Consider the following 14486-nt stretch of genomic DNA (forward strand, 5'->3'; position numbering starts at 1 on the left):
CACATCAAAGCTTCCACAGAGCTTTGGAATAGGGGTGCCTTGTGTTTTCCATAGCCAGCCAATGTCAATTTGCATCCTTATGGATGAGGATCAATGAACTGTCACAACTAGAAAATTTATGCATTTTCAAAATGATACTGCAACTGATATCTATATGTACAAATCTAGGAGTATACTTCATTTGGAATGGTTTTCCTCCGGGATTTTCATAGAAAAATTTTCAGATTCACACTATGCACCTGCTTGTACTTTGTATTTGCAGGCAATCCATGCCAATAACATCTAGAAAGGACATTTGCATAAGATGACTGAAGTAGCATGGTAAAATGTATCGCTTTTTTCTTTTAAAAAGCAATATTTAAATTCTGCGTTTTGAAAGTCATTTCATTATTTTGATTTTGGAAGTGGATTTTTGTTCATTTGTTTGTTTGCAAGGAAGGGAAAGTACCTTATGGTGACATTACTATATCCTGATACCTGTAGAGACTTATCTTTAAGGAGTACGATTATTTCAGTAGAAAAATACATCTGGATTCTGAAATAAGCCAAGAAAAATAATAATTTTGGCTACTTCTAAGTAAATTGCTGCCAAGCTTTTCTTTGACCATTATGTGCACAGCAGCTGCAGAAAACAAAATAGAAATGTGCTTTAATTACATTTTTATTTTTAAGAGATACTGGGTAATTTTGCTGTTCTCTTCAAATGTTTATTACACTACACAATTTCTAGTTGTATTTTACTTTTTAGATGTTTAGTTCTAGGCTTTGGCAAGTGCTATTCTTTAAACATGATATCCATGAGATAAGATAAATATAAGTATAGATACATTAAATAACCAACTAACAATCTTCTGATTCCAACCCATATTTATTGCTTTCTGATGGATAACCTTGATAGACCTGCAGTTTCCTATAAAAGCCTATGTGGTCATTTATTCTTCTTATTCGTAGTTTAACAAGAGAAGAGTTGACCAAAAAAGATGTCCTATTTTTAATAAAATGTATCGGCTGGACAAAATGATACCAGACTTGCTCGGATTTTGTTTTCATTTTAAGAACAATTATTTCTTAATGGTACTGCAATAATGGTGAAGATGAAATTCTGAAGATGGCAGACAAGTACCTCGTGCTTGTTGGGTGTCAAAAGGGCTAATGGGTAGTCTATTGCCTGGTACTGTTGTGTGACCTATTTATTTATTTATTTATTTATTTATTTATTTATTAGCGCTTATAGACCGCCCCCTCTCCCGAAAGGGACTCGGGGCAGTGTACAGTCCATATCAAAATACAACAAATTAAAACATAATAAATAGATACATAAATACGTATATGAGAGGAGGATAAAAATATGCCAAACTGTACAGCTAAATAAATAAATCGAAATATACGAAATTTAAAATCCCAATATCATATAAGATTAAATTTAAAAGAGACTATCCCTCTAAAAACCAGTAAAAATGTGTATGCCAGGAGGTAGACGTTATAAATTATGCCAGACCAGCCAGTCAGAACAGGTGTGTCTTCAATTTCTGTCGGAAGGAGCGGAGGTCAGTAGTGGTTCTAATGTCGGGGGGGGGAGGTCATTCCAGAGGGTTGGGCCCATCACAGAGAAGGCCCTACTCCTCGGTGTCGCCCGTTGGCATTGCCTCGTGGACGGCACCAGGAGAAGGCCCTCCCTGTGAGAGCGAATTGGCCGCAGGGATGTATGTGGGAGGATGCGATCCCGCAGGTAACTAGGCCCTATGCCATGGAGCGCTTTAAAGATGGTAATCAGAACCTTGAAACGCACCCGAAAGACTACAGGCAGCCAGTGCAGCTCGCGCAGGAGAGGTGTTACGTGGGAGTACCTAGTACTCCCCATGACTACCCGCGCGGCTGCGTTCTGGACTATCTAGGTCACAATGAAAGTTGGCAATGATTAAACAGAATCAACATTAATTCAATTTAAATGTTCAGTTATTATATAGATAGTCCCTGCTTAACAATGCTAATTGGGCCCAGAAAGTCCATCATTAAGTGGCATAGTTGTAAAATAATATAAAAAAATCCCACCATAGTTAGCATTGCCAGTTCCAGAAGTGAAGACTCTGTGGGTTGTTAAGAGAAGACCTCCTGTGACCATGACTTCCAACTTCATTTCTTCCATTTACTTTGTTTGTGGAAAGCGTCCGAAAAGATCACAAATCACAATCCCATAATTGGGAATGCACTGCAATGCTTTTAAAGTCATAATAGCTGTCACTCATTCAGTCATTCAGCACTGTTGTAAGTTGGAACGATTGTTGTATGACATGTTATTAAACAAGGACCACATATAGTGCCTTCTCCCAAAGGAGAACAGAGACTCTGGTGCCTATGCATCTACTTTGTGGACTCTTGGAAGCCTATGAAGGCACTAACAATAAGACAACCTTCTTAGAAAAAAAGAAAACCAACGGCAATGGATCCAAGCAAATAGTGGAACAAAAAAAAAAACATTTTAGTTTTGTTTGCTCACATTTGAAGGAGAAGAAATGTGAGAATGCAATGATGTAGAGGGGGAAATAATGGGGGGGGGGAACTGAGCTTGCACATATTGTAGGAAGACATGTGGCAGCTAGACAGGCTTGAGAGAAAAATGAAACCTTCATCTCTTGGCCTAAATAGTGGACTTCTTGGCTAGAATTTTTTCTGGTAGCATATTGTGTGCAAGCACAAAACCTAGGGAGGGTGTGCAGAAGATTCAGGCTGATGAATAAGAGCTTATGGTGCTGCCCTGCACCACTGCTTTCATCTATTCTGATCAAAGCAGCAAGATCCTGCAGATGCCGTAGCAGAAAAGCCATATGCGTGATGACCAGGATCATGATGAAGAATGGAGCCATAATTAAGGAGCCAGTGAAATGGTTGCTCCATTTTTTTAACCACAAGATTAAAAACAAACTTTAGCTCTGAATTTAAAAGAAGAAAGAAGAAGAAACCAATGCCATTTTCCTTAATTCAAAGCAAAAATGGTTATGATGCTAAAATATCGTCCTAGATATGGGAATTATTGAACGTTTTAACTTGAGCATGTTGTAATGATAGCATCTTAAATTTTTATCTAGAGATCTATAGCTGAAAATATTGACAGTGGCTGACTGCAGGTGCATATGCTAAGAAATATAATACAAAAAGGAAAAGGAATGGGGTCATGGGAAGAATAAAACGAAGGAATATCAGTTAAGTGTGTGCTCAGAGCATTAAGCCCCAAGCTTTTAAGAACTAAGTTGAAACCAAGGTGGGTGATCTAAAAAATTGAACATATGCAAAACTTTCAGGGTCATGGCAGAGAAGTCTCACCTCTACGCTTCTGTATTTAATGAGATTTTGAGATAAGAGAGCAGCAGGTTAAGGAAGAAGAAAATACACGAATCATCAGGCTTGTGATTGACATGCTTAACGCATGATGTGGAGATAGATAGATGGATGGATGGATGGATGGACGGGCGGGTAGACAGGCAAACAGACTAGAAGTAAACAGTAAACAGTAAACAGAAGTAAATAGTAAACAGAGCATGTCTGTCTGTCTGTCTGTCTGTCTGTCTGTCTGTCTGTCTGCCTGCCTGCCTGCCTGCCGACTGACTGACTTACTATCTATTTTGCATAGCTATCCATATTACCAAAAGTGACTCTTGAGGGCACATGACAATGATATCTTACTGCCGTTTCAGTATGTGGATAACACATATGGAGGAACAGTTTAGATGCACACTGCTTCCTCTGTAATGGAGTGAGGTTTAGTATTACAATAGATGCAAATGAATCTAATTTATGGGACAAACCAATAAAAGTCTAGTATTCCACATATTCCAGTTATGGCAGTAAAAATGTTCCAGATTAAAATGTGAACAAGAACTTTGGAGTCAATCCTTAACTCAAATAGCTGCATTAAAAACATTGAAGGGGAAACTTCACAGAGAAATTGAGTGTCCTGTAAAATATAGTTTTTAATATAATAATGTATTCAATACTTTTATACAATACCACACAATACAATAGCAGAGTTGGAAGGGACCTTGGAGATCTTCTAGTCCAACCTTCTGCCTAGGCAAGAAACCCTATACTGCTTCAGACAAATAGCTATCCAACATCTTCTTAAAGACTTCCAGTGTTGGGACATTCACAACTTGTGGAGGCAAGCTGTTCCACTGATTAATTGTTCTAACTGTCAGGAAATTTCTCCTCAGTTCTAAGTTGCTTCTCTCCTTGATTAGTTTCCACCCATTGCTTCTTGTTCTACCCTCCGTTGCCTTGGAGAATAGTTTGACTCCCTCTTCTTTGTGGCAACCCCTGAGATATTGGAACACTGCTATCATGTCTCCCCTAGTCCTTCTTTTCATTAAATTAGATATACCCAGTTCCTGTAATCATTCTTCATATGTTTTAGTATCAAGTCCTCTAATCATCTTTGTTGCTCTTCTCTGCACTCTTTCTAGAGTCTCCACATCTTTTCTACATCGTGGCGACCAAAACTGAATGCAGTATTCCAAGTGTGGCCTTACCAAGGCATTATAAAGTCGTATTAACACTTCATGTGATCTTGATTCTATCCCTCTGTTTATGTAGCCTAGAACTGTGTTGGCTTTTTTTGGCAGCTGCTGCACACTGCTGGCTCATATTTAAATGTTTATATATTTAAATATTTTATATTGTGATAATACTACACTGTGTGAACTAGAGTGGCCTGGGTTACTACAAAAACCAAGGATGTGCATAAACTTTGTGGATCTACCTACTGGATATTCATTCCTGTAAAAGTCCCCATGGGTGAATAGGCAGCAATAATAAATTAATAATAAATAAAAAGTCACTGGATTCCATAAAAGCCATTGTATAATTATCCCTGGGTATCTACTGAGATTCAGGGAAGATTGTATTGAAGTTCATTTGGTACTCAATACTAAAGGTAGTACATAGTGAATAAATCTGAGACCTTAAGAGGCATAAACTCTTCTATATAATGACAATAAATAATATCTGACTAAAAATAACATAGTAGTAGTAACAACATTCTAATTCAAAGTAAAATAAAGAAATCAACAAGAGAAGCCAAGAGCCATAACTGTGGCACTATTTTTTCCCAGCACACAAAGAAGATTCACATAAAATCTATCATAAGAGGCATTCCTAAATGCAATAAACTCAAGTCAAACAAGAGAATTTAATCAAATGGAACATCCAGGAGTGTTATATAGTTTAATATTTTTAAAGCTTAAGAACAAAATTGATGAAAAACGTTACTAACTGTAGTAAAGGTTTATGCATATGTTATATCTAAATATAACTTGTTTATATTACTGCATTTCTTCCATTTTTTAATTTGGTGGCTGTAAAATTTCAGTCAATTGGCATTATTTTTGAAAGAATATGTCATTTTTGGGGTGAGATTTTAATTTTGATTTAACAAGATCATGCTTCCAGTTCTCATTGGTAGACATTAATATTTATCTGGAATATTATGACAAAGGAGTAACAGAATGTAAGGACTGCTCAACTACCATGCTTTTTGTTCCTGCAGTAGTTTCTTTTGACTCACATTTTTAAAAGGCAGTCTTTTACAGTGTGTGTCTGTGTGATCTCTAAGGAAAGCATGTCAGTGAAAGGCTAAAAGAAGATAAGCTAGCAGACTTTGCATGTCAGCATTTTTCAATCCATTTTCTCTTAATGGACACTGGAAGGACAGAGAGAGCCAGCGAAAGAACTCTGGGATTTCAGCAATGGGCTATATGTATTCCAAGGGTAAATTGTTCTATTTATTGTTTTAATATGTGAAGTATCTATACAAATAATGATCTTTCCTAAAGATGGGGAGATCCCAGAAGTTACCATATATGCTCTTCGGTTGATTTATTTCCTTCAATTAGAAAACAAAATTAAACACAGCTCTCAATGTCCAAAAGAAGTGCCTAGAGACCATTGGACATAATTATTTTCATTTGTTTCCTGCAATGTCTTAACAGACCTAGCATTTTTAGATCACAGCACTGGGACGCTGGAAGCATTTTCCCAACCTTTCTGAGAAGGAGGGGGAAAGGTAGCAAAGGTAGTTAATGAATACAGATAAACTTGAGCAGAGCAAATGAAGAAAAACAAGGTCACCAAAAGTTGTGCTAAAAAGCATCAGGCTCTTCTCGCTATCAATTATCATCGAAGGAAGCCATCACACTGGACTGCAATCAGTGAGTATTCTGTGGAATCCTTCATGCTCTCTGAGTTTGGGGTTTGTTTGGGTTTTTTTGCTTCTAGACGTTTCATTACCCAACTCGATAACATGTTCAGTGCAAGTTTGTTTGTTTCTTTCCCCTTCTGCTTCTTTCTCCTTAGTTATCATGTCTTTTGCATTGTTTACCTATTTCTTTGTTACGATAGTAGCTGTTGTGGCTGAAGAGCGAAGGCAATATATTCTTTAAATAATAAATTAAAGAAGCAAAAGACTTACCGTATTTATTCGAGTATAACGTGCACACGTGTATAACGCGCACCCCTAATTTTCGATTAAAAATTGGTATAAAATTTTGTTTCACACCAAGCATTGTAATTGACAAAAAAATGTTGTTGAACACGTGCGGCCATGATAAAAATCATTTATTGACAACGTAAACTGGTATAAACACAATACCGAAATAAAATTACCGGTAACAATATTTATTTAAAATGCTTCAAAGTCAGATTCATCATCAGATACACTAAAGAGTTGTTCCCATTCTTCTCGAGTTAATTTTTCATCAGTGTCCCAGTTGGCAGGAACATCTGTTTCTCCAGTTTCTTCGCTTTCTTCTGAGTCTGAATTCCACAGCAGGTCGTCTTCTGTGCCGTCCATTTTATTGCTGATGCCGTAACGTGTGAGCGAGGTGAGGAAATGAAGCGGCGACCATACAGCGGATAATAAGAATTCTCACCCCCAGTTCGGGCCGCCCACTGTACGCAACGAGGGGACGTTTTCTTTCTTCGCCCTCGCGTACAGTGAGCGGCTGCAGCCCGGAAAAGGCGCAGTGCGAATTTACAATTCGCCTGCGCCCTCAATGGACCGGCCGCCACTGCCACCCCACCCCAGCCCTCGTTTATAACGCGCACCCAAACTTTGATTTCTTTTTTTGGTAGAAAATTTTGCGCGTTATACTCGAATAAATACGGTATCTAAACATGCAACCTACAAAGGGGATCTGGCTAATAATACAGAGCCTATTGTCTTAAAAGTCTCTATTTGATTCAAGAAATGAAACTTCTCATAACTTGTTCAGTTCCCATTAAATTCCCAAGCAAACATCCCAATTTATAAATAAAGTTAGAAAAGCGAGATAGTAAATCACCATATTTCCCATCATTAATGAAACATACATAAAATGAACATTTCCTTTATGCAGGACTAATAGGGAGAATCCAATCAGGTCTCATCTAATTGGTGGCCTTTCTTTCCATTTTCTATTTACTTTTCTCCTCATCAATATTTAGTGATTTCATTTATTTATTAAAACTTTATACCACCCATCACTCCTATTAGGTGACTGTGCCCTGCTCTCCTCATTTATTGTAGCAGGTTATGCATGTGAAAATTTCATATCATACATGGCTATGGAGATTCTCAGTCATCCAGGTCATGGTTGTCCCAAAGGGGCTTTTTCAAGAGACAACTGGACTTTTCTAATCAAAGAAAAACAAGAAAGTCCAGTTGCCTCTTGAAAAAGCACCTTTGGGACAATCATGTCATACATGCTTTCAATCTAGAGCACTGAACAAAAGATAAATGTAAATTAAAAGAATGTAAAAAAGGATTTCAATAAAAAACCACTACAAAAATAGAAGCACCAGGAGAAAATACAGATAAGTCTTCAGCTTATGACCACAATTGAGCCCAAAATATATGTTGTTAAGTGAGACATTTGTTAAGTGAGTTTTGTCCCATTTTATGACTTTTCTTGCCACAGTTGTTAAGTGAATCATGGCAGTTGTTAAATTAGTAACCTGGTTGTTAAGTGAATCTGGCTTTCCCATTGGCTTTGCTTGTCAGAAGGTCACACAATTGTCGTGACCTTCTGCACTGCAATTGTCGTGAATCAATTGTCAAGCATCCAAATTTTGAACATTTGACCATGGGAATGCTACAACATTTCATAAGTGTGAAATATTCTCATAAATCAGTTTTTTTCAGTGCTGTTGTAACTTTGAACAGTAACTAAATGAACTGTTGTAAGTCAAGGTCTACCTGCATACCTTTGACTACCTGCGTGCATGCTTCAAAACAAGAAGGAGAAGAAGCCATCTTTATATTCAAGTCCATCTAATTCTAGTTTGAAATGTAGTATATTCAGTGGAGTAAATCCAGCAAATTTATATTCATGCAATGTTGAAATGGGCAAGCAGTGTTCACACACACTTGCTGAATTGTCTACCTCAACTTTTTCCCCTAGTCATCAGTGTTCTGGAAAGGCTTTTAGGAACCACATAATAAATTGTCTCTGCGTCATTAAATGAGACTGATGGAATTTTCTCTGCCTATAAGGCCAAGATTAAGCTTATTATCAGTGTCAATAAGCAGCACTGAATATCAGATTCTCAAAATAAGAGAAGACATAATATGATTGAAAATTGGTGATATTATATTCCAATCAATAGAATAATTTAATCCACGGAAATATGATTAGAAATAAAATCTGCATTGAAGCTCTTCACATCAGAGTTGATGTATAGGAAATGGCATAAGCTGAGAAAATGACCTATAGGCTAAGAGCTATGAAGTGAATAAGCAAAATAATGTTGCCTCTATGCTATATTCACGTATCATTTTTTCATATTTCTGAAAACTAATACTCTCCATATTTAAAATATAGCTTCCAGAATTCGAGCTAATAAAGAGTTTTCACATTGTGTGTCAACTCCAGGGACCCTGAAAAATTCAAATATGGGATTGCAAGGTATCTGCATTCATTGCAGAATACTGTTTTTGAAAAGTTCTCTTGATGTACAGGTTTAATTTCGATTATTATAGAAAGCAGGAAATAAAGAATAAAAATGATAAGAAAGAGTAATGATTCCAGTGGCTTCAAACCGCTCTTAAAACAGACATAATAACCCAAATTACCAGTAAAATTAAGAGACAGAGTAATAGCAGCTGCCAAAATTCAACACTGACTCAAAGGCACAAAAACAACAAACAAGACATAGTAAACAAACACTTTGATCTGGTAATTGTCTAACCATTAAGAGTGGAACTTATCCGTCTATGCCCAAAAATGTCTTCCTGCAAAATATGTCAGCATTATAATTCCAGTAATCATCCATTTTGATATAACTTGCTTTATTAAATAATAAAGTAATGCTATTGCAATATAAACAAAGCAATCTCAAATAATGACTTGCACATGCAAGTCATTATTTAATATTACAGCAAACAAGTGATGAACAAGCAAAGGTGACCTAGCTGTGAAACTATTACCTGAACAGGCAGACTGTCTAAGGTAAAACCTTCAAGCAGAAGCTACAATGGAAAGAGAGCTGTAATAGGTAATCTGCACAAAAATCCATTTTCATATTCATGCTGCTTTCAAAAAATAGCAATACCATTTTTGGTTGGTTTTTTTTTTTTAACCAAGGAGCTGGAAAGTGCAATGATGGAGAACGCAAGACATAAAGTCAAAAAAGATGAGGGAAAGTGAGAAAATGAAATAGCATTTAGAAAGTTGGGTGTCCAAATGAACGAAGATAGCAGGTGGAATAATGATGGCACTTGAAAAGAAATACATGCTGTAGTTTCAGAGAGGGGGCAATCTTGGTTAACCATTGGATTTCCTATTTTCAACAATCACAGAATTGACCAACATTGTAGTTGTCAGTTTAATGAAAATAGCTACACGGCTAGGAAACCTACAGTTGGAAATATTATTTCAGAGCTGTACTGATCAAAAGAACTATACATAAAAGAAATGCACCCATCAAATGATTTAAATAATAAATGTGTGAAAATCAGGGATAATAGTGATTTAAATAGACTTTATAGCACAATATGACCATAGTTGTGTTATGACCCTTTTTTGATTATATTGAAATAATGGTGAGTGCTTGACAGTATAAATCACTAACGAGGATTCTTTATTAGAAGATCAAAAAAATTCACAAAAAGTTTATTTATTTATCATATTAATTTAATGCTTCAACTTAATTCTATGTAATTGAATTCCCAAATTACAAATATTCCCAAAGTAGTTTTTTTTTAAAAAAAACACAGATGTCATGCTTATTTATATTCTAACTTGTTGGTGTTTTGGTGAACCATCCAAACTGAGTAGTCTTAAAATTGAATGAATAAATAAACCTATAAAATCTGCATACTGCAACATAAACATTACATAGGAAATGGAATTTTGCATTTATAGTTTCAATCTGGGTTTTAAAGAAGATTGTATCTTTTTGGATGATCTGCAGTTGGACTGATATCATCACTTGTTTTTTTCAATAGGTTTTTATCTATTAATACCAATATTTCTTTGGTTCTTTTTGTTACATATGTGTAAGATGTGTCATGTGTATCATCTCTTGGAAATTGTCTTTTTTACCATTTTAGTCTATTTAATACCTTCCCTCTTCTTCCTTTAAATATCAGAACCCACGCCAAGCTGTGAACCAATCACAATTTGTTTAGGAAAACTAATTATAGTTACACCAACTACTTTATTATTATTTTTTAATCTCATCAAATATTTCTTAATTAAAAGTTGTTGATTTAGCTGCCAAGAACAGTTAGAATTGTAGAATTGTTTAGAAATGTTAGATTACTTCATTTTCTTTCTTGCTAGAGATACATTTGTGTGTGCATACCATTTTCCAGGATAATAGATATGCAAGTGATATGCAAGTGTAACTAGATGTTTATATTATTCTGTTAGAGGATACAAGTTTTCTTTCCTGAGTGCCCTGTTCCCTGAGGAAAATACTGTTTCCTAGGTCTGGCAATTCCAGCAGTTCCTTGCACCACGTCATTAATCACCCAAGTGTCATGTGTTATCTTACCTGCAGATGTAATTCGTCTTGCAAGTATCTTGTAAATTCAGGCAGTTTGGTTTCTCCCTGTCCTCATAAGAACACGCAGGGACAATAGTCTGTCGTCTTCTTTCTGTACATGCAATGTCTCGGCAGGAACAAAAGAGCATTCCATAACTATGCTTGGGGGGAACTTTGTCAAAAAACTGCCTTAGGGCCTTATGACACTTCCGCTTGTTGCAGATTTCATTAGACACACTGTAGGTACAGGGTGTTATGTACGCCGATCGATATTTCTTGCAGGTATCATTCAGGTTACAGGCTTTTGCAGCATCCAGACAGTTGTTCCCTTTTGAAATGACAGGCTCCGCTGCATTTAGAGAAAGAAAAAAGTAGACGAAAAGATTATTGCAACAAGTTGAAACTTAACTCAAGAAACTCATGATTATTGCAGAAAATATGAGGCAGAAGGTAGCCTTTGACAGGAAATATATAAAGACATAGTTCATTCGTTCATTTGCTTGTTTATTTATTTGCTTTCACATTTATATACCACTGTTTATATACCAAATGTATATACCTCGCTGTTTTAGGGCGACTACAATAGTAATTGTAATGCTCAGGCCACAACTTCAGGAATTATTTGATTCAGTCACAGATTTTTGAAGACCAATCTCTAAATCCCAGCAAAAACAAAAATACCCAAAAAACTGTAATTGGTAAAAGATAGTTGTAGCATCCTACTAGATTTTAACATCACTACAGTCATAATTATATATTAAACCCCAAGTTTTTATTTTGTCTACACCACTGTGTGCAGAAATGCAAACTAAATCCAAGCATAATTTCCATATAATTTGCAGGGCATATAATTATGCAATATAGGCATGGCAGACACTAATTACTATACGATTACAGAGTAATTATATGCCTATTTGTTTCTAGGAAGCAAATGTTATGTAAAATGCCTTAAACTATGCTGCCTGCAATAAGCAGTTACCAAGATTCTGAGCTGTTACATGTCAAAACATGATATATTCTAATATTGCTAGCAGTCTAACATGCTGCCTCCAGTTAAGAATGAAACAGGGGAGTTGAGCTTCATCTGAGACTCAGATTTTTGTCATTTTGCGACTTTGTCCTCAGCCACAAGGATACACAAGTTTCTCAAGAAGCAAAGCTTCAAAAAATAATAGAAAGTAAGTCCATCATGCTGGTCTTTTCCATTTTCATTAATCAAGAAACAGGATCTATTTTGATTTCTTTACAGGTAGTCCTTGACTTATTTATGATGACAATTGAGCCCAAAATTCATGTTTCTAAGTGAGAAATTTGTTAAGTAATTTTTTCCTATTTTACAACTTTACATGCCACATTAAGGTAAGTGAATCACTGCATTATTCAATTAGTAACATAGTTGTTAAATGAATTGGGCTTCCCCATTGACTTTACAATACAATACAATACAATACAATACAATACAATACAATACAATAGCAGAGTTGGAAGGGACATTGGAGGTCTTCTAGTCCAACCCCCTGCCTAGGCAGGAAACCCTATACGGTTTCAGACAAATGGCTATCCAATTCTACCAATACTGAACAATTGTTAGTGCCTTGTCAGTATGATATTCAAATTATATGTTGTGTTTAAAGTTGACCTAGAACCAAACAAATTAGTTATTTGCTCTCAAATATATTTGTCATGCCTTTTTCTGAACTTGGTTGTTTGCTTGTAGATGTTTTATTATATATCTTTCTATTTGGCTAAATAATCAAAACAGCTTGCAAAATTTCCTATGTTAATGCCTACTTGGCTAAAACATATAACACTACTATAATGTTGCTACAATCATTTGTACATTTGATTCTGTCCTTGGAAGCTAGTTCAGCCAATATACTGCTTATAACTATTTTTAGGTTTTAATCCATCCATCCATCCATCCATCATATATCTATCATATCTCTCTCTCTCTCTCTCTCTCTCTCTCTCTCTCTCTCTCTCTCTCTCTCTCTCTCTCTGTGTGCGTGCGTGCGCGCCTGTGTGTTCCAGCAGAACTCTGGAACGCCTCGAGCAATTTCAACCAAACTTGGTACACAAATGACTTACTCTCCAGAAACAAATACTGTGGGGGTAAGACATTCCTAAAACACCTCAGAGTTTGTGTTCTGTTAAGATAGAGCCTGTTATGCCTTAAAATGACTTCTACTGTTCTGCTGTAAAATGGTTTCTACCGTGCAGCGCACTGGATTTGCTTTACAGTGCTCCACGAGGGGCTCCCTCTGGTAAGGGAAAAAATTTAACATTAGAAATTACATTTGGTCTGGACATTTCCCCCCTATAAATAAATACCGGCAACGGCAGGTTATCAGCTATTTTTTATAAAATAGCTCCCTCTGGTAAGGGAAAAAATTTAACATTAGAAATTACATTTGGTCTGGACATTTCCCCCCTATAAATAAATACCGGCAACGGCAGGTTATCAGCTATTTTTTATAAATAAGTCAAAGCAACCAACATACTTAATACTTGTTCTGTTTCCTATTTTGCAATAACAACAACCCTGTAAGTTTTTTTATGTCCATAAATTTAAGAGCCTCATTTTCTGAAAAGCTTAACAACTGGAACTTCTCCTGATTCTTCTGAATCTTCTGATTCTGAATCTATACTAAACGTCAATAAAGCCAATGTGTACATTTCTCTAAGTATCTATTGGTGAGCTGTAACATATAAATTGGAAATGAGGCTAACAGCCATGAAGTTGACCTACAGGAAACTAATTTTTAATGAATCATCTTCAGTCCTAAATGATGGAATGACATGGGCTACTAGCACCACTGAGCTAATACTGGTTCTTCCATGGAATCAGAATGCTCCAACTAAAGATTTTCCACTGTGAAATTGAATCAGGAATGGAGAATCTTTGTTCTTTCGATGTTTTCGGCTTCCACAATCAAATTCAAACTGAGTGATGAAGGCTGAGTAATGAAGGCATTTGTAATCCAACACGAGGATTTCCATCACCGGTGTAAAAGTTATATTTTTAAAGAAACAATGAAGTCCTTTGTGCCAGACCACTACAACAAATTAACTGGCTGAAATCTATGCGGAAGCAGTGCCAGTCCTTGTATCAGTTATTTATATTCGGGAACAATAAGTTCAGGTGCAACAACAACTGTAGCTCAAACAGTGACTGTAGAAACAGACTGTCAGCCTTATCAGGTAGATCAGACAGGACTCAAGGCCAGATAAGCTAATTCTACTTTATTGTAAAGCTACATTAACAGAATCTTGGAAATCTGAAACTACAATTCTTCCGCCATGATGTTTACAGCCCAAGAAGTTGGGGGGGGGGGCTCCTGACACTCTTGCTCCACCCACTATGTAGTTGTGGCTATGCTCCTTATTATCTGAATGCTCTCTAGTCAGCATCTCCTTGTATAGTCTCCCAAGGCCATTCCCACATACCATTTACCTGTATGGTATGTTGC

At 36.3% G+C, this 14486-nt stretch overlaps 1 protein-coding gene across 3 annotated transcripts in view; it reads right to left on the reverse strand.

Moving 5' to 3' along the window:
* Nucleotides 1–14486, reverse strand: part of GFRA1 (GDNF family receptor alpha 1) — a 446222-nt gene that overhangs the window by 84262 nt on the left and 347474 nt on the right. For all 3 annotated transcript variants that reach the window (XM_081954381.1, XM_081954380.1, XM_081954379.1), the window contains one exon: nucleotides 11026–11365. In XM_081954381.1, coding sequence (XP_081810507.1) covers nucleotides 11026–11365 — 340 coding nt within the window. The remainder of the gene's footprint in view (nucleotides 1–11025; nucleotides 11366–14486) is intronic.

The sequence above is a fragment of the Natrix helvetica genome (assembly GCF_964273705.1).
Source record: "Natrix helvetica genome assembly, chromosome: 5".
NCBI classification, from domain to species: domain Eukaryota; kingdom Metazoa; phylum Chordata; class Lepidosauria; order Squamata; family Natricidae; genus Natrix; species Natrix helvetica.